Genomic DNA, 27,454 nt, shown 5'->3' with positions numbered 1-27,454 from the left:
GGCAGCATTCATGTTAGCAATCTTCACCTGAGTCTTCACTAATGATCTTGTTTGACTTGCTGCTAATAAAATGATTTTTGCTTCTCCAGTTACCCCTTAAATAAAATATTGTATGCAAAATGAACAACAATTACCTTGAGATGTAGTGAAATTCTCAACTCCTGTAAAAATAGTGTTAGCTTTTCTGTAATGTTTCAAAGATTTCATAGGTTGAGAAGAACAGGCAATTCTTCCTACCCAGGAGGTGCCAGCCTATATAATTGGGGTAAATAAGCAGAATTTAAAGCACCAAAGCAATATTTTGTGGATGCTGGAGATCTGATATGAAGTCAATAATTGTTCAAGTGGTTATTGTCTGAAAGCGTTGATTCTGGAAATATGTAAAGATAGGAAGCTGGGATACTTTTAGAGAAATAATGCTGGAGATATTCAGCATTTCATATAACATCTGTGTGTGTGAATGAGGGAGACAGACAGACAGAATAAATGATTTGGGTCACTTTCATGCACTGAAGGGCATAGCAGCATAGCCGTGAATGCTTCTGCCCGAATGGCCTGGGTTTGGTCATGACCTCTGCTGCTATCTGCAGAGTGTGCATGTTTGTCCGCTGACTGCATGCATCCTGTGATACAGGGAGGGTGTTTGGCTTTGGGAGAGGGTGCAGAAGAGGTTCATCAGGATTAAAGAGTATTGGCTATAAGGAGAGGTTCAACAGATATGTATTGCTTTCTTTGGAGAGTCAGAGGCTCAAATTTATCTGAAGGAAGTATATAAAATTGTGAGAGACATAGGTGAGGCAGATGGAGTCTGTTTCCACAGGTGAAGCAGATGGAGTCTGTTTCCCAGGGTAAAAATGTCAAATACTGGATTACATGAGTTTAATGTCAGGGGGAGAATGTTTAAGGGATATTCACAAAGGAAGTTTTGTTACACAGAGATCGGTAGGTGACTGGTAAAGTGGTGGAGATGGGTATGTCAGCAACATTAGAGGTACTTGGGCTGTGAAAAGAAGGATATGGACTATATATGGGCAGGTGCAATTAGTTAGATTGGCACAGGCATTATGGGACATAGGGCCTGTTCTTGTGCTGTATTGTTTTATGTTCTAAAGGTACTGAAATTTTCAAATTCTGGATGAGAACAGGAAGCAGGAGGAGGACTAAAATCTAAATAAATAGATGAGGGATTGGCCTGGAAATTTTAACAAAATAGAAAGGCTTTATCAATCTTGTAAGAGCCCAGTGGTTTTCAGCCACTTTCAATACCATAAATAGCTATGGAGTCAATTATGTATTGCATGTCTAAATGGAAACAAAATGCATGCACTTAGAGCCTAAAATATGAAAAAGATACTGAAAAAGCCTAGACACATTACAGCGTCTGGAAAAAGTCATTAAACAGATGGTGCACCATAGGCCAACATATTGATTTTTTTTTAGGGTTCAACATTGCACGGTTCTGCAGAATTTGAGGCTAGTGTAAATGTTTTCAAAAGTGGAGGGTGATTGGGTTAAGAGGGGTGGGGCTTTGTACTGTTGTTGAGGTGCTGGAGTGTCAGGTTGATGTGATGGAACTTGGTGGGATCTTTAATGGGAAGCTGCCACAAAATAGTTGTCTTTAATGTGGACCTACCTGTTTTCAGCACTGAAATCTGCTCAGGCACATTCCCCTTTAAGATAAAGCATGATTTATTTTCTACGTCACTGCTCTAACTTGATTAGGTGCTTGTAGGTTATGTATGCAAACATAGAAGGAAGGGGTCTTTGCTACATGTTTTAGATACCATGGTGATGTACAAATGCCTCAATGCATTAAGGGTCTGGAAGAAAAATTGTATATTTTGGGGAACAGGCTTTCATTGACCTTCACAAGTGATTTTCTCACAAAAATATTTTTGCACAGCACATTTTAACATAGAATATCTAAAATGTTGCACAGATCAGAACCAGCTGAAGTGTGAACTGCCATTATTATGATTACAGTCTACAAAATGTAAGCGGTGATTATTTTATTGTCTTTAGATACTTAGTTTTTTTTAAGTACTTCAAGTAGATTCTATGTAATTTGACTGAGGGTTGGCTTTCAATAACAAAGTGCTGTAGTACTAAAGGTAATAATATCACCTTTGCAACCAAAGTTACAAGCCTTTAATTTTAAGCAGATCTTCATTTCCAATGTTTAGTATCAAAATGTATGCTAGAGTCATAAACAGGAAGTTAAAGCAATTCTGTATCGTAGGTGAATACATTACAAATTGATTGCTTTGTGCTTTTGGAATAATGCTGCAAAATAACTTTATTACTATTTTACAGAGATCGAGTAAATAAGAGAAGAGTAAAGGACATTGTTAAGGAGTTCACATTACTGTGCAGGGGTCTTCATGGCACAGAGTATGCAGCCGAGTACTGAAGCTGAGTATTTATGTTGAAGTGTCACTCCTTATTAGCATGCTTCCTGCATTCTCAACACATGTTTGCACCGTTTCCTTCTGTAAAAATGCATTCTAGTGTAAAAGATGTGTTTTTAAAGCATCAAATGGGCTTGTGTTTGCACCCCACGATTTGAGAAGAGAAAAGAATACCTGCTCTCATATGTAGCCATATTTTGAGGCATTTTTTTAAGTGACCTGTCGTAGGATTGGGTCATTTAATAGAGGGAAATGTGCCAGGGAATTTATGGCATAAGCTACCCCTGACTTGTAAGTAATTTGTGTACATGTTTTGTGTCATAATTAAAGCTTTATGGAAGCAATATAACTTGCTGCTGGAGTCCTGTGATTTTTGGCACTTTGTAAACACAACAATATTTTGTTGAGGGAGCTAATCCCAGATGATTCAACTGTGGAATATTATTGGTGATGCTGCTACAATGTCTCAAACCATTTTAAACAAATTTAGAATTTTAGTTTATTTTTTCATTTTAATTTAATTATGGATGTGATGTGGATTCCTGTTGTAATGTAAAAGTTGAGGATGGTGCAACAATCTTGAGAGTTTAAAACATTATTTGCAACTGTAACAATAGCTATTTGAGTTTCAAAACTTTATATCCTAACTCTAAAGAAGCTCACTGGAGAAATTTACTGGAACTTTCAGTCATCCAATCTGTGAGTGATAGAGATTTGGCCTAGGTAAAGGATCTGATAAACCCCACAATAGGGATAATTAAATCAATAAACTGACAAAAAGCCGTAAAACTGCTAAAGCTTTGAGGCTCTGAAAGCTTTGTTACAGCACTATTTCATTTTGCATCTTTTAAACCTTTGTAATGTACAGTACATTCTCTCTGCTACTTTCTGTCAGAAAGGGTATCACCTTGATGTAACTCCAAGCTATACTTGTGTTCATGTAACTTATTTACCTGTTCTAGATTTTCTAGAAGATCCACAAACATGGTATCTAATTTAGTCTGAAAATAACATAGGAAGCCCACTAGTGAAATCTTGATGAGAAATTACACTGCAGCCAATTTGTTTTCTATTGTGAAATAAAGCTTCACTTAAAAATGTGTGACTTTTTTCCTTCCCATGTTTTTTTAGCTCAAATAATCATTGTGGTTCCGATGGAAATGTATGTCTTCTGACATTTTCACCAATTGACTTGTAAAAGAGATATTGTGTAATATACACCTATATGCAGATACCATAGTCTGTAATAAAGTATAATCAATTCTGAGTTGAGATGCTCTGATTTAAAGCTGAACTGGGATAATGTTCATTTATAAAACCAGGTTTTAAGAATCATTAAGAAATAACTTGCATTAATAAAGTGCCTAACAAGACATCAGAATGTTCAAAAGTATTTAAGAATGAAGAACTGTTTGGTGAGTGGTCAGTGTGCTGGAGAGCGATGTTTGTTTTGTGCACAACTGGATCCTGTACAGGAAAGACAAGTGACCATTTTAAGTGCCTTTGGTTCTGTTTGTTAAGGATTAAATATTGCTTAGGTCACCGGCAATAGTCACTGGTATTTTTGAGTAGCTGTGTGGAATCCTTATTTTGTTCATTTGGACATAGATGAGTTGATAGAGGAATAGGATATGGAATTTAATTTTAATTTTTTTAACTTATTAATTGAGGTACTGCGCAGAATAGGCCTTCCAGTCCTTTAAGGCACGCCACCTTGCATTCCGATAATTTAATGCTAGCCTATTCACGGGACAATTTACAATGAACAAATAACCTACCAACCGGTAGGTCTTTGGACTGTGTGAGGAAACCAGAGCACACAAGGAAACCTATGCAGTCATGGAAAGAACATGCAAACTACTTATAGGTAGTGGGAGGAATTGAACCCAGGTTGCTGGTACTGCAAAGCATTATGCTAACCACTGCTACCATGCCATCTCAATAGCAATCTTACATAAGAATGATCTGTAAATCCAATGGATTATAATTGTTTTACACTACACTATGTGTTGTTCCTCTCTGGGAACTAAATTAACGTTTTTTCTGAGTTGGGTACTTGAGATTTCGCTTTAGAAACCTGTGATATTGATCTGTGGTGGACCAATGGTCTAGGACTTCTTGGAGGTAAGAATCCCAAATACACAATAGCCTATAAAATTTGAACATAAACACAGTGCCCAGTTTATTAGTACCTCCTCTACCTTAAAAAAAAGAGGCCATTGAGTGTATGTTTATGATCTTCTGTTGCTGTGGCCCATCCACTTCAAGGTTTGACATGTTGTACATTCAGAGATGCTCTTCTGCACACCACATGGCTACTTGAGTTACAGTCATCATTTTGTCAGCTTGAAGCAAACTGGTCATTCTCTGACCTCTCTCATTAACAAGATGTTTTTGCCCACAGAACTGACAGCTCACTGGATGTTTTTTTTTTGTTTCTTGCTCCATTCTCTGAAAACTCAAGACTGTTGTGCATGAAAATCTCAGATTAGCAGTTTCTGAGATATTCAGACTACCCGCACCTAGCACCAATAATTATTCCATTGTCAAAGTCACGTAGATCGCATTTCTTGCCTGTTCTGAAGTTTAGTCTGAACAACAACTGAGCCTCTTGACCATGTCTACATGCTTTTTTACATTGAGTTGTTGCCACATGATTGGCTAATTAGATGATATTTATTTTAACAAGCAGGTGTACCTCTTAATGTGGCCACTGAATAACTTCTGCTTATTGGCATGTGAGCAGAAATAAGTTCCTTTTGCAATTAAAAACACTGAAAGCTTTCTAGAAAATTGTTCTGAATTGCTCTTGACACTGTTTCCCCACCATTGGTTTACCTCCTTACCTTCAAGCTATTGGATTTTAGTTTGTTCTGGCAATTTCTTGGCTGGACCAATCTTTACCCAGCCTGTATGTGCCTACCTTTGATTTTCCTGTAGTGTACTTGTCTTGTGTAACTTTAAGTGCCAATCAGCCTTGAGCCTAGAAACTGCAGCCAGCCTATTGAGAGAAGCTGGCTGCCAGTGACTAGGGCCAAGGTGGTGGATCCTGAAGCCCCATCCAGAAGCACACTGATGGTCTTTAACAGGTTTCAAGTATCTCTGATCATCACAGACATTTACATACAGTTCTGTGAAACATAAATTTAAAAACTTTAATGTAGATAAGTGATTCACTGATGTTTATATATAAAGTTGATAACCACACTCAAGTAAATGGGGTTCTGGCCTGGCTGGTGCCAATATAAAAGACAACCTATGGCACTCACACAGTTCTCTGTCTCACCGCAGACTGCATGCTGAAGTCCTTCAGAGTACTTCCACGTTTCAAGGTATGGTAGTGAAAATGAACTGTCAGGAGGATGTCACTGGCGCTTGTCCAGGGAACTGCTGGTCAGAGGTGATTACATAGCAGCCAATTATTTCCTTTGTTTCAGAAACACGATGGCTCAAAATGCCATCTGCAATTGAAATGTAAGCCCAAACTATGTTTAAGATTTTAGTTATAACATTTATTTTAATAGTAATTAACTATTTCAGAAAATTTGAGATGCACATCCATTTTACTTGACGATAATTAAGGCAGTTTACATTTGTGTCTTGAAAATGCAATTAAGTTGCAAATACAAAGGTCTGATTTTGAGACAATTTGCAGTTATCTGGATAAGGTAAACAAAGTTAAGAGAGTATACATTGATTCTAGGGACTAAGGGAAATGATGTACTCTGGCAAAGTGCCAGTGACTGCATGAAATGGAAAATGTGTCTGGGAAGAAGGGGAGGGCAATACTGATTGGAGGGCTGATCAGGATTGTGGTCCTTTATACTAGAATGGGGCAGGTGGGAAGAGGTATTGCATTTTTGGTGTAGAGATGAATGCTGGAACTTCCAAGGACGGGAAGTGGGCGATTGGATAGTTTGGGCTGGAGCTAATGGATATAAAGATGATGGGACACCACATAGATCAGTCATAAAAATTTTTAATATTTCAATTTCAGCATAGAAAGAATAATGTGCTCTTAAATGACTACTCACAAGACAGCATAGACTAGTTTCCCGTAGGGTACCAAAAGAAGCTTTGCACAATTAATGTCTATTTGACTTGCAAATGTGACAAGCCCCAAGATATATTCCTTCTAATTTTCTGAGTGTTATGTAACAAATCATACCAGGTTATTAAATTCCTCTGGAGAAAAGTCCATTTTCAATTGTATGTAGCCAAATTAGGAGTGCTTTGCAATTAAATGTCTAGATCCCAATTTATTATTTTCGGCATTTTACTATGTAAAAAATATGAACCAATTTTATTCTATTACAAATTGATTACCCAGTATCTAGGCATATTATCAATCCCCAAATGACCTGAGTTATTACAAATATGAAAAAATATATGAATAAAAATTGAGATACCTTGTACATTTGAGAGCTTGAAGGTAATAGGGATTACTAGAATACAATAGAAAAATGTTGAAGATATGAGAATATGTTTGGAATAAGTTTTTTTCATTATTCAAAATCTGCCATTGCTGATAAGACCATTAATTGCTGATCCCTAATTGTCCTTGAAGATGAGAGTGAATTGCCATGCTAATCTGCTGTTCTTTATTTGATGAATTTACTCTCAAAATTCTTGAGAGGTGAATATTATTACTATGGAATGATATTCCCAAATTTGGTGGTGGTTGACTCGGGCAAAGCATACAACAAACTAATGCTGCTCTCTTGTACCTGTTGGCTTTGAATGTAATGGTAGAGGTAACGGGAAATTCTGTGATTATAATCTGGATTAGTAACTGCAGTAAATTTGTAGGAGTTGCTCACTGCAGTTATATGTGCTAGTAGTAAAAGTTTAAGTAAGGCCTTCTGGGAGAAAATGGTGGGGAGTGGCGGAAATGGAATTTAATAACCTGGAATTAATTGTTCTATAGCACTGTGAAAATTAGAAGGAATACATCTTGGGGCTTGTCACATTTGCAAAAACATGGAGTTTATGAGACCAAAGTAAGTTAGTATATTTGAACCAAAATTGGCTTGACAGTAGGAGGTGGAGACTGATGAACCAACACAAGGAACTAAAGTACATGCTTGCCAGTGCATGTGTGGAAGATGCATCTGCCCATAATGGCTCTAGCAGTGGTGATATTTCTACAAGGACTGTTTATAATTTTTATATTGAGGCCAACCCCCATCGCGTACTATTCACTATTTGCCTTAAGCACTTTAAATACAGGTTAGTAACAATTTCACAGGTTCAGACTCGGGTATAGCCAACCTAAAGGGATTGACCAGATTCACTCCTGAGTGATTTATCTTCTCTGATTCTTGGACTTGTAACGTTCCCCTTAGCAAAAGCTGGTCTCGAGTCTTCGCTGCTTATGTCTCCAATATTCTCTTTTTATATATTTCTTCCAGCCTTCCAAAAAGCTTACTGTACCTTTGTAATAGCTTGTATGCCTTCCTGACTACCTTTTCCACTTGCGCCAACAGACGATGGACAAATCCATGGCAGATGTAAAGAGATTATTCTGTAGCCTTCAATTTACCACCAGTCAACGTCAACACCTACAGACTCAATAATCCATAGTACATTTATATCCATATTGCTAATGTATGTAATTAGTAGAGATTTAAAGATCCCCTCCTTTACTCCCTGTATACCCATGACTGTGTCGCCACCTACAGCTCAAATCTGCTAATTGATTGGCCTAATCTCAAACAATAATGAGGTGGCCTACAGGGAAAAAGTCTTTTCTGACACAGTGGTGTCAAGAAAACAACCTTTCCCTCAATGTTGCAAAAACAAAGGAGCTGGTTGTGGATTACGGGAGGAATGGAGATGGGCTAACCCCTAATGAGATCAATAGATCTGGAGTTGAGAGGGTAAGCAGCTTTAAGTTCCTCAGCATCCATATCACCGAGGACCTCACGTGGTCTGTACACACCAGCTGTGTGGTGAAAAAGGCAAAGCAGCACCTCTTTCACCTCAGATGGTTGAGGAAGTTTGGTATGGGCCCCCAAATCCCAAGAAATTTCTACAGGGACACAATTGAGAGCATCCTGACTGTCTGCATCACCGCCTGGTATGGGAACTGTACCTCCCCTAATCGCAGGACTCTGCAGAGAGTGGTGCAGACAGCCAGGTGCATCTGTAGATGTGAACTTCCCCCTATTCAGGACATTTACAAAGACAGGTGTGTTAAAAGGGTCCATAGGATCACTGGGGACCCAAGTCACCCCAACCACAAACAGTTCCAGCTGCTACCATCCAGGAAACGGTACGGCAGCATGAAAACCAGGACCAGCAGGCTCCAGGGCAGCTTCTTCCACCAAACCATCAGACTGATTAACTCATGCTGATCTGAGCGTATTTCTATGTTACATTGACTGTTCTGTTTATTATAAATTACAATGATTGCACATTTAGGTGATGTAAAGATCTTAACTCGTGTATGTGAAGGATGTAAGAAATAAAGTCAGTTCAATTCAAGATTAGTAAAGCAACTCAGCAGGTCAGGCACCATCTATAGGATTGAGTAAGCAGTTGATGTTTCAGGCAGAGACCCTTCATCAGGACTGGAAAGGAAAGGGGAAGATAGGGAGGGGAGGAGAAGCTAGAAGGTGAAGCCTGTGGGTGGGGAGGAGAAATGAAGTAAGAAGCTGGGAGGTGATAAGTGGAAAAAGTAAAGTGCTGGACGTGAAGGGATCTGAGAGGAGAGGAGACCATGGGAGAAAGGGAAGGTGGAAGGGCACCGGGGGGAGGGGAAATAAAAGGAGAAGGAGGAAAAAAGTTATCAGAAGATGGAGAAATCGATGTTCATGCCATAAGGTTGGAGGCTACCCAGATGGAATATGAGGTGTAGCTCCTGCATCCTGAGAGTGGCCTCATTGTGACAGAAGAAGAGGCCATGGAGTGAAATGTTAGAACGGGAATAAGGATAGGAATTGAAATGGTTGGCTACCAGGTGGTGATCAACAATGGTGGTTCACCAATCTACATCAGGTCTCACCAATGTGAAGGAGGCCGCATTGGATACAGTAGATGACCCCCACTGAACTCCATCTGCTAAAAGTGGGATTTCCACCCATCACCTCCCAGCTTCCTATTTTATCCCCCTCCTCCATCCATCTGGCTTCACTTATCACCTTCAAGCTTGTCTTCCTTCCCCTCCCCCACTCTATTCTGGCTTTACCCCCCTTTCCTTTCCAGTCCTGATGAAGGGTGTCAGCTCAAGATTTTATTTGTTTCCATAGACACTGCTGGGTTCCTCCAGCATTTTGTGTGTAGTAAAATATGATTCTATAAGGACTCCTGTCGGGTCATTGCTTGACTCAGCTCTGGGATAACAAGTCCATAGCTCCCTCAAGTGGATGGGGTGGTAAAGAATTGGTCTGCACATTACGTATACTTTTCCCAATTTGATGATGGTGGTTTTTGTTTTATTCCTCTGCTTATGGTACAACATGGGATTTACTAGGCATTTTTGCAGGGCATTTTAGTATTGTATTCACATATCCAACAATCATATGTATACAAAGAGAATTTGGAAAAGAAACCAGTTCTATTCTGAACACCAGTCCATTGGAAGGAGGAAGTTAAACCAAACTACTGATTCGGTCAGTGTCTAAGGTGCTAAGGCTTAGCTAAACCTTTGTGACTGCAAGGTTTCTACTTAGACTGAAAAAATGAACAGCAGAGCATGCTGGTCCTGTTTGCACCAGAATCCTGGTAAGCATAAGGTGATGGACTAATGAAAGTAGGATATACCCTATGAGTAATCGAGTTCTAGGGTTCTATCTGAGGAACGGGGCAACCTTGTACAAGGATCCCTGAAGGTGACAGCAACAGTAGCTAATGTAGTGCGAACGTTGTTCATGGTATTACAAGTGCACCCAGAAACCATCTAGTAAGATTGTAAGCAGCCTGTAATATACAGCATATGGGTGAAATGAGCAGCAATGATTTGTGTAGAGCATAGAACAGTACAGTAGAGGAGCCGGCTATTGAGCCCACTATGTCTATGCTTACCATTATGCCAATCTACACTATTCCGATTTGCCTGACTCTGTTCCCTGCTGTTAATATGTCTACCGAAATGCCTCTTAAACATTGCAATTGTAGCTGCACCTGCCACCTCCCTTTCTCCAAGGGAGCCCTTTTTGTGCCCCAAAAGACTTGATTGCAAATCATGTTTTAAACTTTCCTCCTCACTTTAGACCTGAGTTTTTGATATTTAACTTGTTCACTTGTTGCATATATTTGTCTTGTTAATGGTTCCCAGCATGCAGCTGACCTTGTCTTCACAACAAACACCAAACCCCTCATTTAGTCTGTCTAGAAATACTTTCCAGTTATTTAGATGTACAGGTTAAATGTTATTGTTGACCTGTTCCAACAGGGATCAGATTTCTGCATTTTCTTAAGTGTGGAGTACCTGAGGATTTGGCACAGGTGCTGTAAAGAAACTAATCATAATAATTTTAGGAGTTCTGTACAGGAGAACAGATCCTCAGAAGGAGGGAAGAATTCAAAAGGCTGGCAACTGTGTGACTAAATGAGCATTTTGCCAGGTTTATGCAAGTTCTCTGGGAGCAAATTAATCTTTTGAAAGGGATCCAAATCATTGTGCACAATAGAATAACCCACAATTCTTTGGTCCTTTTTCCCTATTTTGAAATATTTTTCCAGATTCTCTATCTGAGCATTAGAGGCAAAATAAAATGTCTTTGCCATGTATGCACCTTCTGTCCGGCATTAGAAAAGTATTGGTTTACATTTAACCTGGAGGAATGAGTCTGAGAGTTGGATTTTGAAGCCTGTAATTAAACATTGAAAACATTCAATTTTGTTTTGGTGATACAGCATTTGCATATAATTTTACATAGAAGATTCTCTTTTCCATACCCATCTTTTGTTTTGATTGTCTGAATGATATTTATATTTAAGATGCAAATGAGTTCAGCACTAAAATGTCTAATTTCCATATTTGGAAATTTGGTTAATTGCTTCTGTTTCAAGTTATGTTGTTTTCCTATTAAGTTTATATTGGTGTCTGAGTGATAAGTTGTCCAAACTTTTTAATGTACTTTAGTTATTCAATAAACTATGTATCAGATTTACCAGTTGAATTAAACTGTGAAATTAGTGATGAATAAATGAAATTAGTGATATCAGCCATTAAATTGTGATGTACTATGTATTATGTTATCAAACATTACAAAACTTCTGTTTCAAAACCTTGCACATTCTGGTTAATCAATAGGCCAAAGTACCAATGTCCTTGTTTCGATTTGTATTTACTTTTATTTTTGCCCTGTCCAGTCAGTGTCCTATTGATTTTGAAGCTTAAAAGTGAGAGCTTTCTTAGAGGTTTGTGTTCTTTCATAGAATTTTATGTCCAATGTGATCACTCTTCTTGGATTATACATCTGGAAACTGGAGATGGCATTTTCTGCTATTTACTTTTTGGATAACAAAGGGCAGGTGGGTTTCCATTAAGATTGTATAGCTATAAAGTAAAGATATTTGTATCTTAAATCTACTTCATTATTTCCTCCTAAAGATTATCATATAAGTCAATCACATAAATTAGAAATTTATGAAGAGTTACTGTATTTCTTAATTAGAGTGGAATTTTTATTTCGTAATGTATGCATTAGTTGTTATATCTGTTTTGACTGTGTAAGACAGATGTCCTACTTATTTATATTTTAAAGATTGATTTCCTCTTGGATTTAACCTTAATTTTTTTAAAAAAAGTAAGTGAAGAATGTAACCTTACCATTGTGGTTTTTTAAATCACATAAAAATAAACATTTATTGCCTGAAGCAAGTGGTTACGAGCAAGACCAGATAGGAATTGTGCCCCAGTTTTGTACCAGAAGGCTAATACACAACCTGACATAATTGGTCCTATTTTACTTTTTGTTTTTCTGGGAGTACCAGACCATTCTCCACTACTTTCTCATTGAAGCACACTTCATATCTGAAATTTGAACTGTTGTTCAACTCAAGTGCAAAGTCATCAGGGGTGGATTTATACATAGCAGCAAGATTACGATAGAAATCGTGGACAACTGCAGATGAGCGGAAGCCTGGCATGGGGGAATGGGACCAAGCTAGCTGCGGCAATCTCAAAATTCACATCCAAGCGGAAGGAAGAAAGGTCGTCCAGTAGAGCCGTCAATAGTTTCAGCAGGGCGGGAAAAGCTCAGGCAGGAAGCCATCAAGATTAGACATATGCAACACGCACAAGTTGCTTTGACCCCAGCATCTGCAGAGTATTTCGTGTTTAGATTGGACTTATGACTCCTCAAACCTCTATGTCAATATGTTCAAAATGATGTGGCATCTTGGCTGCTTTCCTGCTTGTTTCACAGTATAGTCAAAGATACGCCTATTTAATAACGTGAGATTGTCACAAACAGGCTGAGGTATCTAGCTAAAAGACCCACATACTGTACAATTAGGTTAATGTGCTGTCTCACAAATAAATCACAATTATTTGAATATAAACTATGTTTTAATGCATCCATCATTCATTTCATCACCCCCACTGTCCAATTTGGCTTAGTATTATTTTGATAGGAACATATTTCAACAAAGTTAATCAAAACTTTGCATGCGGAGCATGAAGTTAATTTCTGAATTCATGTGGAGCAGAATTCACTATTTGGAATCATTTAACTATCAATACAGTATAAGTATTTTCAGGATTAAAATGACACAGTTTATGGCCAATGATAAATTTTGCAGTACTGATTTACAGGTTCTTATCTCACGCAATTACCGAGGAGATGTTGAAATGTCAGTGATCGAGAAGTTCATGCCTTTACTTCTAAACAATGAGGAGGATGGAGCCTTGTGTCCTATTTTAAAGCAAGGCCAAGTCTATTTTCTATGGATTAAGTACAAAGACATCTACAGTATCCTTGAATTAAATTCAATTTAAGTAATTTTATTTGATAATGCCAGAATTTTGTACTTGGGCACGTGCTATGGAAGTTACAGAACCTTAACCTGAAATCCAGTGGTATGTACAATAAAGAGAAACACCAACATTTCGTTGTCATTTTCATTTCTCTTCAAAGTAAAGCAGGTAGGCACAACCTGTTGCAAGATGTATTTTTCAAGCTTTTTAACAAAAATACAGTCCTACCCCTTTTTAGTAGTGAAATGTAACTGTGCCACTAGGGTTGCTGCTTTCTTTCTCGGAGCTGTCCAATTTAATAAAATTGTCAGATAAAATAGAGAGAAGGCAGGAAGTTTAATATTTACTATAGTAAATAAGCTGTTTGGAGAACTCGGTATTTTGTTGTATCACTAACCAGTTTTGCATGGTCAAAGTCACTTGGATCACATTTCTGACACCATTCTGACATTTGGTTTGAACAACAACCGAACCTCTTGACCATGTCTGCATGCTTTTATGCACTGAATTGCTGTCACATGATTGGCTGATTAGATATTTACATTATTAGATACACCTGTGTACCTGCTCGTTAAAGTAGCCACTGAGTGGAAGTGACTTTGACTGTGGAATGATTGCTTGTGCCAAATGTGAATATCTCAGAAACTGCTGATCTCCTGGGATTTGCAAGCACAGGGAGCTCTGGAGTTTACAGAGAATGGTATAAGAAATTTAAAAAAAAATCCAGTGAATAGCAATTCTGTAGGTGAGAATGCCTTTTTAATGAGAGGAGAATGTACAGACTTTTTCGGGCTGACAGGAAGGCAACAGTAACTCAAATAGCCACTGGTTAAACAGTGGTGTGCAAAAGAACATCTCTGAACGCACATCACGTCAAACCCTAAAGTGAATGTGTTGCGGCAACAGAAGGTCACACCGGATTCCCCTCTTGTACCTAATAAAGTGTCCACTGATGCTGCAGGTGCCTTTCCAAGGAACTTAAGTGTCAAAGTTATGGAAAAATGTCACCTGTTATGGAAAAAAATTGATAACTTCTGCCTTCTAATTTTTCATTAAGCTGGTAGTTAAGTCAGACCAGATTTTTTTTACTTTAAAAAAAGTTCCACCTACATGGGGATTACCTCAAATTCATGAAATACGGCAGCTTCCCTTGACTTCTAATTAGAAGGCATATACTCATAGCATCAAAAATGGAATGTGAGTAACTTGTTACATGCTCCTATGCTTTATTCAGTTAATTGTAAAAGAAAACAAGTCTTTCTATGTAGTTCTTAATAAAATCTAGTGCATTACTGATCCACTCATATTTCCCTAAGTTATGGTAACAAAAATCCTCAGTGATCAAATCATACATATTATTTTAAAACAAAAATTGGTTAATGGAGTTAATCAATGCCATTCTTAGTTCTTTCTAGAAGGTAATGATTAATATCAATGGTTACACTGCCAGGCATTGACTAATGTGTCCATATTTACTCAACTGAACTGATTAGAAATTTGGACTTTTTATAGCATTGTTACATTGATGAGTTTAATTTCCCTTTTTTAAGTTGCTAACTATAATGTCATCTTTTCTTAAAAAAAATTAATGGCATTTGCTCCAAAGATGGAATTAAATTCTGAATCATAACAAGTTGAGAAAATTAACTGATGAAGTGTGGATAACAGCTTCTACCCCACCACATTCGATTACTGATCGGTCCATAAGCACGACCTCATTACTGTCATTTGCACTATTTAATTTTGTAACTTATCATAATTATCATGTCTTTCTCTATACTGCTGCTACAAAACACCAAATTACATGACATATATCAGTGTTAATAAGCCTGATTCTGAATTTACATCAATTGTTGTCCATTAATTGTACAGTCCCTTTAGTTACCTGAGTGCATGATGGATGTTAAATTAACAAATTTGCCCTTCCTTTGTTAACTTTGTGTCTCAGGGTAGTTTGCTCTAATAAATTAAAAAGTTAGACAGTATCTTCATGAAACATCGATTTGATTTCGTAATCTCTGTTGCAGCATTTGAAAATGATTGCTTTTTTTTTGTCTGCCATTCTGGTACGAGGCAGCTGGTTTGAACAGTGCTCCTGGATGTTGCCCACATTTCCACACAAAATTAAATAATTGTTTATGTCCATGTACCAACATGTTGTTCCTTTGCTGTTAGTTGTTTTTTCATATGTCCAATAGTTTCTAAAGGAGTTGCATAGTTGAAACATGGAAATGTTTGAAACTTAGGTTATTGGGCATTTGACCATGTCATTAAAATGAAAGTCACATGTAAGTTAACTCAAATCAGCTGTTTCTTCAATGTCATCAGAGGTCAATTTTTTGTAGGTTTATCTGAAATATGTTGATCTTATCCCATTTCAATGAGAGTCTATTGAGTAGCAACAACAGAGATAAACTGTTTTTTTAAGAAAGCGCATTCTTATAATGTGAACACCAGGAAATCTGCAGATGCTGGAAATTTAAGCAACACACACAAAATGCTGGTGGAACGCAGCAGGCCAGGCAGCATCTATAGGGAGAAGCGCTGTCGACGTTTCGGGCCGAGACCGTTCGTCAAAGGGCCGCCTGGCTGCCTGTGTTCCACCAGCATTTTGTGTGTGTTTCCTATCATGTGAATAAGAATGGTTCAAAAGGTTTCAACGGTATATTTAATGTTAGAGAAATGTATACAATATATATCCTGAAATGAATGCATTTTCGTTGCAACCGTTCACAAAAAACAGAGGAGTGCCCCCAAAGAATGAATGACAGTTAAATGTGAGAACCCCAAGGCCCCCCAGCTCCTCTCCTCCCTCCCACTCGAAAGCAGCAGCAAGCAACGATCCCCATCACCCCACCAGCAAAACAAAAGGATCAGCACTCGCCACTGAGCACTCAAGCGTGAGCAAAGCAACAGCAAGGACACAGACGCAGTACTCCAATGACCACTTGTTCACCCAGTATTCGACATACCACCGGCTCTCTCCCTCTCCCTAATAAGGGAGGAAAGAGATATCTCCATTTAACAGCGAGAGTGGAGACAATCAACTCACTGGTTTATGATGTTAAAAGTCCATTACGTCACTTTTTCTGAGCTCTGAGCCCAAAGATCTCAGGTTTCTGGGCACACAGCCTTCAATCTTCCATCTACCATGACACACCGATCTCCTGCCCAGACACTGACCTTCGACCTGCTGTCTCCAGAGCCACGAGGTCTCGGCCCTCTGAAGGTGAGCTGAGTTCTTAGGCTGCACCTTTGGTGTGCTGAATAACGGCTAGTCACGAAACCCTGAGAGTGGGTCCCATTCCTGCAAAGAACCGAAGTCAGCGTGTGACTCCAGGTCAGGGTCTTCAAAAGAACCCTGAAAGGGAAAAATAGAGATATTAAAGATAGAAATAGAGCTGTTTCAACAGATGCAAGCAAAGGAGTTGGCATTAGGCATCATTAATCCTCCTAAGCTCATAATTCATTGCAAGAAACTTTTGCGTAACATAGAGAGTGAGATTTAGGAGTTACAGTATGCTGCAGAATTCTAGGAAATATGGGACGTACTGCACCTCATTGAAGGTTAACGTTGGATGATAAAGGATTTAATAATTGAAAGTTGATATATCAGCTACTTGCCCTTGTATAACACCTGGCAACATTAGATATCAGGTGTGAGATGGAAAAGGGAGAGGAATGGAAGAAAGGACTAGCTCAAATGATTGAAGCGGCAGCTCTTAAGAAGGAGCTTGAAGTTGGGAGCGATCAAGTAAACCATTCATAAACATTGCCAGTCCAGTTGTAGTTAATCAGCTACCTGCCATGTGTGATGCTGCATTTGGAATTTGTCCAATTTTTGTTTAGCTGCTTTCAAAATCAAATAACAAATGTTGTGCTAAATGCAGACTGCCTTTTACTTAAGACATTAAATCTCTCCAATAGCAGCAAATGGCAAAACAAGATGAGAAATCATACCATATGATTTAGGTCTTAAATTAGATCTTAAAGATCATCTTCTCAGGAAATTCCTTGGTGATGACTTGCTCCATTTTGGTTTTGAAGTGATAGGCTCATGTGGATACCCCAAACTCTTCCACAGATCATCCAGTAGCACTTAGATCCTGATTTAAGAATATGGTGATGAAACATACCAACTCCTGCCCGAGAAGCAACTTGGATCCACTTCAATTTGCCTACCATCACAACAGGGTCACAGCAAATGCCATGTCAATGGCTCCTCACTCAAATTGGAGCATCTGGATAGCAAAATACATACTTTATTGACTACAGCTCTGCATTCAACACTATCATACCCTCAAAACTAATCAATAAGCTTCAAGACATTGGCCTCAATACCTCCATGTGCAATTAGATCCTCAATTTCCTCACTTGCGGACTCCAGTCAGTTTGGATTACTAGCAACACTTTCTCCAGTCTTCATCAGTACAGGTGTACCACAAGGCTGTGTGCTTAGCCCTCGATCTACTTGCTTTACACTAATGACTATGGTGCTAAGCACAGCTCCAGTGCTGTATTTAAGTTTGCTGATGATAACACTATTGTTGGCCGAATCAAAGGTAATGATGAATCGGTATATAGGAGGGAGATTGAAAATCTGGCTGAGTGGTGCCACAACAACAACCTCTCACTCAAAGTCACAAGATCAAGGGCCTGATTATTGACTTCAAGAAGAGGAAACTGGAGGTCCATGAGCCAGTTCTTGTCAGAGGATCGGAGGTGGAGAGGGTCAGCACCTTTAAATTCCTCATTTCAGAGGATACAATAACACTGGGCCCAGCATGGAAGCGCAGTTATGAAGAAAGCACGGCAGTGCTTTTACTTAGGAGTTTATGAATTTTGGCATGACATCATTACATAAGCAGCATTTATTATCAAGGACTCTCTCCACCCAGGCCATGCTTTCTTTCTTCCTTCTGCTGCCATCAGGAAGAAGTCACAGGAGCTACACCACCAGGTTCAGGAACAGTTATTACCCCTCAACAACCAGGCTTTTGAACTATTTGGAAAGCTTTACTCAACTTCACTTGCCCAAGCTGTTCCCACAACCTATAGATTTACTTTCAAGGACACTTCATCTCATGTTCTCAATATTTATGGCTTATTTATTATTATTATTATTATTATTATTATTATTATTATTATTATTATATCTTTTGTAGTTGTACACTTTGTTTTCTTTTGCACATTAGTTGTTTGTCCGTCCTGTTGGGGGCTGTCTTTCATTGATTCTATTATGTTTCTTGGATTTACTGAGTAAGCACCCAAGAAAATGAACCTCCGGGTTGTATATAGTGACATATATGTACTTTGATAAAAAAATCTACTTTGAACTCTTGCGATGGAGTGGTGATTGCCTTATGCTGGGCAGGTAGATAGATTGAGATGTTGCAATGGTTAATTATTTCTATGGTTCCTTTACCAAAGAATGCAAACCTTAAAACTTCTATGTGCTCCCAGTGTATAGTCTTGAAGTTTTCAATATAATTTTAATGCACCTTCTCCAGTTTGAGTGTCACGGTTTAGAGGTCCTTTGGGATCACTGGGGATGTTACATTTTTTTCAAGGAGACCTTGCATATACCTGTGAGCCATTTCTTTTGTCAGTGGTGATCTTCTCCTGTAACCGAACTCAGAGTAGAGAGTCTATTTGGGGATGCTTAGATTCCAGCGTGCAGGTGACATGGCGTGGTCTCAAGGACAATGGTGCAGAACCTGGCCCGAGTCCACCATAACTCCGAGGCACTCCAACTATCCACCACATCCACTGCCTGTTGTGACGGACTCTAGTGATTTCAATAAACTGCTACTTTTATTTACACCACTTTGCTGTCCTGCTATTCTGTCAAGCAAGAATCTATCCACATTACCGGCATAGGGTCTGTACTCTCTTTTATGTTGCTCCTTGAGCAGCAGGAGAGGAGGTATTCTTTACTGGACAGTAACTTCTCAGTTAATGCCAATGTCTGGTGTAGCAAATTACTTCAGTTCTTACATATAATTCTCTGCATTACATGGCCAGATTATTTACTTCTCAGAAGGTCCATTTCAACTTATTAAGAAAAATAATCTTTTTTGTTCTGATGTTAAAAAAAGACTTGTTCATAAAAGAATCAACTGGTAATATAACTATTTCCTCTTTTTTACATTGCACTGTGGAGGAGGAGAGTTATGATGGACTCTAGTGATTTCAATAAACTGCTATCTGTGCACAGAGAATGGTCAAGGTCTCCAATAACTCAAGAACCCACTGTGAGGTTAATTATACACTGCAGTAATCACAAACAATTTTTACTCTGTCCCTCTTCAGAGGAGCTTGTTCTTTCTGTTCTTCCACCCACCCAACCCTTGTCCCATTCTTGACTGGAAACAGAGAGTAAAATGTATTTACTTCGGGCAGGAAATATGGCTCAAGTTAAGGTCCCACCAAGCACTTGTATTAAAAAAAACGGCACAGAAAGGTGGTAAGTGAAAAGACATGGGTGTCAGGGGTGTGAGTTTTTGCTTCAAAGAGATTTGGTGAGGTGAGGGATGGACTCTACTACTCTCTCGCAGGCTGCATTCATACAGAAGGGGGCTCCTAACCTTTGGGTAGGATCAATCTCAGAGGCAGCCAGTCAGGTTTATTGTCTAGAGTACTAGTGCAGTGAGGTAGGGGGCAATGACAAACCCGCTGGCAGCAGAATCTCAGGCATGTGGGTAAACGCAACACAAATATAAACTATAATTAAATTACATATAAACTTACACCAAACTGTGTGTGTGTGTGTGTGTGGGGGGGGGGGGGAGGGGGTGGCTGGAATATGAAAACAAGACCTTATTCTGTCTTGTTCTATTTCTGTTGTAGTTCAAGGCTGTATAGGTAGATTCAAGAACTGAACCTGGTGGTGTGGAACTTGCAGCTTCTGTACCACATTGATCGACAGCAGCAGTGAGAGAGAGCATGACCTGCACAGTGAGGATTCTTGATGATACATGCTGCCTTCTCGAGGCAGTGCCTTCTGTAGATACTGCGCTGGTGCGAGAAGTGAAGTTGGAACTTTTATTCTGGCGTCTCTTTTCAAATGAAACACCACCTATTATTATTATCTTTAAAAGAAGACATTGGGACAGCTCGTGAAGAGGAAGCAATGTGTAGTGATTCCAACCTGGACCCGTTGAAATTGGTACATTGCTAGTGAAGAATTTAAGTTCTCCAGAGGACATTCCTCTCTGTCCATCTATTTGTGATTTGTTGATTTGAAATGAACTGTCAATTTTAGAATGATCTGTGAACACTGGATTGGATCTGGATCTGAATCAAGCTGTCCAACCCTGCAGATATCTGGCTGGGGAGCGGGCAACAACTAAAACCAACCCCCGGCTCTCAGTTCAGGGATCTGAGTTTGTGTGTCTGATACAGATTCAAACACAGTGTAGTTTGCTGCACCTCTTTCTATCTATCTATCTATCTATCTATCTATCTATCTATCTATCTATCTATCACAAACCCCTCACCTACCCACCCCCACTTCTCCATCACTCTGCTCCCCACCCCATTTCTTACCTAATATGTCCCAAGGAAGAAGTCGTCAGGACTGAGAGCTGGTTATCTGGGTAGGACACACAGCGTGTTGCTGAACTGCCTTAGTTTCAGCACCTCTTGTAAAAGGAATGAAACCTAGCATCTAGTGTAACACACATGAAGTGCTGGAGGCACTCAGCACATTAGGCTGTGTCTATGGAGGGGAATAAACCATCAATGTTTTGGGCCAAGACCCTTCATCAGGACTGGAAAGAAAGGGTGAAGGAGCCAGGTGGCTTGCCCGGAAATCCCTCTCTGATGGCTGGCTATCATTCACATACCTGGAACCAGACTCTTGATCAAAATCCTCCATGTATTACTCTAGATTTCCACTGTCTGCAGAATCTCTTGTGCTTACCGTTAAACCTAGTATCTATCCAGAATTTAATGAAATAAATTGTATTTAGTCGTGCCTGTTTCCTGTACCATTATGTATCTGGAGAAATTATTTTTACAGGTATTTAGTATGTGGTAAAATCATCAGAATTTTAAAAGCTGCATTACATCCTAAATATTGAATGAAAAGAGATTTCTAATGCAAAGCTGATACCATTGTTATTTATGTAGTTAAATATATATTTTTCTTTTTATAATTTAGATTTTGATAGAGTACTTTGGAGATCTTGAACAGGAGAGTATAAAAGACAATTTTATTCTAATCTATGAGCTGCTTGACGAGATTATGGACTTTGGTTATCCGCAGATCACTGAAACCACGATCCTGCAGGAGTAGGTATACTGTGCACACCTTGTGTACCTTTAGCATTTTCCATGAACTCGCTTTTGTGAAAGACGTATAATGCTGGGTAAATTTTTAATTTTGTATCTAAGTTTTCAAGATATTTGTTCAATAAAAGTATTGAGGAATATAGATAAAAGGGATTTATCAATCAGATCAGCCATGATTTTATTAAATGGCAGTACAGGTTTGGGGGCAGGCTAAATAGCAGGCTGTTCATTCACTATGGTGCAGAGGATAAAAACCCGGAGAAAAAAAAAAGCACAAATCTGTATTGGTTCCTCTCTGAAATAACTTGAATGATTTTTCCTGCCTTCTAAATGGTGTCTTAAAATAATAGCATATTTATTCATTTTGGTGGATTGTAAAAAATCCATCCATATTTTGTTAATTTATCACTAATAGAGGTATGCAGGATGATTAGAGACATTGATCAAGTGGACCAACAGAGACATTTTCCCAAGGCAGAAGTGGCCAATATAAGCGGCATAGTTCTAGGTGATTGGAGAAAAGTGTAGAGGGATATCAGAGATAGGTTTATTACAGAGAGAATGGTGGGTGCGTGGGTGGTGGTAGAGATAAATACATTGGCAGCACTTAAGAAACTCTTAGAGAGGCACATGAGTGACAGTAAAATGGAGAGAGAACCTGGAGGGAAGGGTTAGATTGACAGAGTAGTTCAAAAGGTCAGCACAGCATCGTAGGGATAGGACCTGTTCTGTACTGTTCTGTTTTATCTGCTTAATCAATTGACTTCACTAATATTGAAGGACAATACCAATTGTGTAGAACACTTCCCCTAGTTATTTTTAATGTTTTTCTGAATTGGAGTGTGCCAGTCATTTATCACACTGAGCCTCCTCACAATTTTTAATTTATCATCCTTGTAATTGGACTTCTATTAGAAGTTACCACATGTTCAACCAATCTCTAAAATATCAGTTATCAGGCTTCTGGAGGCAGAAGATAGTTATGTACGCATAAGCTAGAGACCAAGTCCAGTCATTGTTGGCCCATTTGAGAAAGAACATCCATAAAGTAAATGTCTTCTGAATGTACCCTTGAATAATACTGCCCTTCAGCAATAAAGGTAATACAGAACTCACAATGAAAGCAAATGTTGATAATGAAAACTTTCAAGAGACGCCATCAGTAGTGTCTTCTCAATAGTTTCCATCTACACCTGGTGAACCATCAGCAGCGGCCTCTCCCAAGCCAGCAGCCTAGAATTGTCCTCGTCTGGTGGGCTGGCCGTATATTCGTATGCCCGAGACAAGACTCACAAACCAGACACATTTTTTTCAAGGTGCATCATGGCAAGAGATAGCAGGTGGACAGAGGAAAAGCTTTAAGGAAATTTTGAAAGTCTTCTTAGATAAAGTGCAATGGCTGCTGCAAGTCCCCACTTGTGGCTGAATTCAGATGGAGAACAAACATTCAGGATGACACTGAGAACTTTGACTCTATTTGGTGGAAGCATATAGATGATTAGAGTAAATGTCAGAAGGAGGACTTCCCAAATTGCCATTTCTTTTCCAAAGTAGTCAAGATTATTCCTTTCTTTTCAAAACTGTTCTTTCCTAAATTATTCAAATGTGCTGTAGCCTCTAAAATGTGTGCCCATCTTTCTAGTTGTCCTTGCTGAAATTCTTTTATTAGTTCTACCATGATAACAATAATGAAACAGCTCTAATTAAAGCCTGTTAGCTCATCATATGTGAGTGTGACAAAGATAACTCACTCCTCCTTGTGTTGCATGAGTGGTCTACAGTCTTTGAAGATATCAACGACACCATTCTCATTCAATTCTTTTCCACTGTTACCTAGTTGGATAGGATTGCAACACCTAATTGTAGACATTCACCAGTAATGGTTTCTCTTGTACCCATGTTATTGGTATTGTCAGTAAATCATTCTTGCTCCTCCTTTTTTCCCATCAATGGAAAATAAGGGAACTGTTTCAATGTTTGCTTATGACATGTTGTATTTTACTGCATAAACAGAAAACTTATCTGTTTAAATATTGGGAGAATCAAAGCATTGTCTATGATCTACATCTCAAACATTGTCAGCGAGCCAACATTTCTGTCCCTCTCCCAGAAACAGTTAAAGCCATTGACTTCACTTTTCCATGTGTTTTCACTGTTACGATCCCATGTTATTTGCATCGAGTGATGGATCTAGCCCAGTCCTCATACATTTACAGTCTGTGACAATTTCTTCCTTGCAGAGCCTTCGACCACTCCAGGACCAATCCTGAAATCTCCTTCTTAAAATCCTTAGTTATCCTCATCTATGCACATATGAACAAATTCTTATCAAAGCCCATCTCTTCCATCAGACTTTAGCCCCAGTTATCTTAATTCTCTTCATCTATCATTGTCTCATTTTGCTTCTTGTTCTTTTCTACTTTCTCTGCCTTTCTTCAGGAAACTTAAAGGTCCTAAAACACAAGTGGTTGTTTCAGTGTTCGACTGTTATGTTAAAATTTACAAATACCATCTGTCTTTTTCCATCTTTTCAATGACATAGATATATCACACAGGAAGGCTACAAATTGAAGAAAGGGGCACCTAGACCCCCAGCTGCTGTAACCAATGCTGTATCCTGGAGATCAGAAGGAATCAAATATCGCAAGAATGAATTTTTCATGGATATCATTGAGTCAATTAACCTCCTGGTTAGTTTTCATTTTGAAGGCTATTTTAAATGTACATATAGTTTAGTTACTTGTGTCTGGCATTGCAGATTTGTAAATCAATTGTAAAGAGTAAAGCTATTATGATGTGCCAGGAAGATTATTTATGTTTAATGTTCATGTTAAAGCATTATGGCTAGTTTATATTTCTAATGCTCAAGCACTTGATATTTTTTCTTTCAATATTTTATTGATTTCTTACAAAAAAGAATACAGAGTACAGGAGGATATATGTCATATATCAATTACAGTATATGTGAATCACACATTACCCCATATTCATGCAAATTAAATTGAATCATAATATTGAAAAGTAATAATTTTATTATTCTTTTTCAATACTTTTATTAGTTTCTGCATAAAGGAATACAAAGTACAAGAAGATATACATTATAAGTCAAAAGACAAAAATAAAATAGTACCAAGTACATTGTATTAAAAATACAGTTAGAATCACATTATTTATAAAAATTAAATCAAATCATAATATTGAACTATAATAATTTTGTTACAGAGAAAAAATTCTAAACCCACTACCAATGTCAGGGTTGTTAGGAAAAGCAAGAAAAAAGGGGAAAACCCTTACCATATAATAAAATATATTATTAGCCAGCATCTGTACTTTTACAACAAATCAAAGGTTTTGAAAATAACTCAAAAATGGTCCCCACAATGTATAAAAGTGATTAAAAAAATGTTCCTCTGGCAAAAACATTTCTTAACAATTGAATTCCTATTTGAGATTTGTTTGCTATTGTTTAAAGTTAAGACCAGTAATATATTAATTTAATCTAAGAACAGCAGCTCAGGAGGGGACAATGAACTATATAACTCCTGCAGCACACAGAAGCTTCAAAAGACATGCTAAATTATGTAGCACGCACATCTGAAGGAAATGTCTTCATCTTACATTGATTAATTTCAAGATCAGCATTGAGATGAAATCAAACATTGTGATGGTGGTGTGGATCAGTGGGGGAAGGTTCAGTAAGAAATTTTAAGACAATTTAGTTTGGAATACTGTAGAATGAGGAAGTTACGTACTTTGAAGGATGAATACTGACTTTTGCAAGCTCATCCAAAAGTTCCAAATGCTATAAGTCCATGAAGATAACACGTACTACCCTGCCCTTATCAAGCTTCTTGGTCATCTCAAAATCAAATGCAGTTACATTTTTGAAACACCATTTCTCATGCAGAAAACCATGCAATATCTTAATAATCTGTCCCTGTCATTTCAAATGCAGGTATATCGTATCTCTCATAATCCCTTCCTGTAACTCCTCCCCCCCCCCCCCCCCCCCGCCACCCTGTGGAAGTTCTGTAGTTCCATAGCTTGTTCTAACAACCTTTCTTAAATAAAGGCACACAGATCAGTCTTCCAGTACCTCAACCTGACTAAGAAGGATGCAAAAATCTGCTAGGAATCCAACAATTTCTTCCCTTGTTTCCTGCCTATACCTGGCCTACATCACCTTTTTCTTGAGTTCCTCCATCAGGCAGGATTCTCTATCCAGCCAGCCTTGCCCCCTCACTCCAGCTCTGAACTCTCCCTTTTCAGACTCCCACTTGCTTGACATTCCTCTGCACAATAACTCTCTGCAGAATCTCATACCAGCACATCAGGAAAACCAGCCGCCCCTCCATGAACTCCATCTACTCTTCTTGCTGCTTCAGTAAAACAGCCAGGGTAATCAACGGCACAGACAATCCATTCTCTCTTCTTCTACTGGGTAGAAGATATAAAAGCCTTAAACTTGCACCATTAGGTTCAAGGAGAGATTCTATCCCATTGTTATAAGATTATTGATTGGCTCCTTAGTATGATAGGGATGGCCTTTTACCCTCAGTCTACCTTGGTATGAAGTTGTCTACCTACACTGCACTTCTCCCTATAGCTGTTATACGTTATTCTGCATTCTGTCATTATTTTACCTAGTACTCTTGTACTACCTCAATACACTGAGTAATGAATTGATCTTAACCAACTTTTCACTTTATCTCAGTACTTGACAAGAATGAACCAGCAGATCAGCCACAGTGTTTCCTAATGGTGGAGCAACTCAAGTTGCTATATGACCTTCTCCTGCTCCTATTCTGAAATTTCTGATCATTTTATAAAACTTGCTTGATCATGAACTGCAGTGACAATAAACACAATTGTTTCTGTCAAAAAAGATGTGTATTATCAGAATCAGGCACGTGATGTGAAATTTGTTAACTTAGCAGCAGCAGTTCAATGCAATACATAATATAGAAGAAAAAGAAAACAAAAATAAGTTAAAAAGATAAATTACAGTATACATATATTGAATAGATTTAAAATCATGCAAAAACAGAAGTAATACATATTTAAAAAGTGAGGTAGAGTCCAAAGATTCAATGTCCATTTGGGAATTGGATGGCAGAGGGGAAGAAGCTGTTCCTGAATCGCTGAGTGTGTGTCTTCAGGTTTCTGTATCTCCTACCTGATGGTACAGTGAGAAAAGGGCATGCTCTGGGTGCTGGGGGTCCTTAATAATGGATGCTGCCTTTCTGAGACCCCGCTCCTTGAAGATGTCTTGGGTACTTTGTAGGCTAGTGTGGTAAACTATGTATACCTGTCGGGACACGCACCCCCCCACTGACTGCTTCTGTGGCTCCTCCCACAGACCCCTGTATAAAGGTGATTGGGGGGACTGCTCCTCCCTCAGTCTCGACATGGTCGTAGTCCCTTTTCGCTGTTAATAAAAGCCTGTCGTTCACTTCCAGTCTCCTAGAGTTATTGATGGTGCATCAGCTAGTGCCCAAGATGAGCCAACTGAATTTACAATCCTCTGCAACTTCTTTCGGTCCTGTGCAGTAGTCCCTCCATACCAGACAATGATGCAGCCTGTCATAATGCTCTCCACAGTACACCTATAGAAGTTTTTGAGTGTATTTTTTAACATAACAAATCTCTACAAACTCCTAATGAAGTATAGTCGCTGTCTTGCCTTCTTTATAACTACATCGACATGTTGGGACCAGGTTAGATCCTTTGAGATCTTGACACCCAGGAACTTGAAACTGCTCACTTCTGATCCCTCTATGAGGATTAAAAGGAGGAAGAGTGATAGTATTGTTGAAGTATGTGA

The 27,454-nt window shown here is 38.6% G+C and overlaps 2 protein-coding genes across 2 annotated transcripts in view; both read left to right on the top strand.

Moving 5' to 3' along the window:
* ipo13b (importin 13b) overlaps positions 1–3,510 on the top strand; it is a 132,443-nt gene extending 128,933 nt beyond the window's left edge. Inside the window, exon 20 of the mRNA XM_059984219.1 lies at positions 2,314–3,510. Coding sequence (XP_059840202.1) covers positions 2,314–2,410 — 97 coding nt within the window. The 3' untranslated portion in view covers positions 2,411–3,510. The remainder of the gene's footprint in view (positions 1–2,313) is intronic.
* Positions 3,511–5,676: 2,166 nt separating this feature from the next.
* Positions 5,677–27,454, top strand: part of LOC132401892 (AP-1 complex subunit mu-1-like) — a 31,755-nt gene continuing 9,977 nt past the window's right edge. Inside the window, exons 1-6 of the mRNA XM_059984218.1 lie at positions 5,677–5,808; positions 11,793–11,888; positions 13,174–13,330; positions 13,436–13,503; positions 21,500–21,630; positions 24,173–24,320. Of these exons, the coding sequence (XP_059840201.1) occupies positions 5,743–5,808; positions 11,793–11,888; positions 13,174–13,330; positions 13,436–13,503; positions 21,500–21,630; positions 24,173–24,320 (666 nt within the window). The 5' untranslated portion in view covers positions 5,677–5,742. The remainder of the gene's footprint in view (positions 5,809–11,792; positions 11,889–13,173; positions 13,331–13,435; positions 13,504–21,499; positions 21,631–24,172; positions 24,321–27,454) is intronic.

This window comes from Hypanus sabinus, chromosome 11 (assembly GCF_030144855.1).
Source record: "Hypanus sabinus isolate sHypSab1 chromosome 11, sHypSab1.hap1, whole genome shotgun sequence".
In the NCBI taxonomy this organism is placed as follows: Eukaryota; Metazoa; Chordata; class Chondrichthyes; order Myliobatiformes; family Dasyatidae; genus Hypanus; species Hypanus sabinus.
The sequence above is the reverse complement of the archived record's forward strand: the minus strand, read 5'-3'. Positions and strand labels throughout refer to the sequence as shown.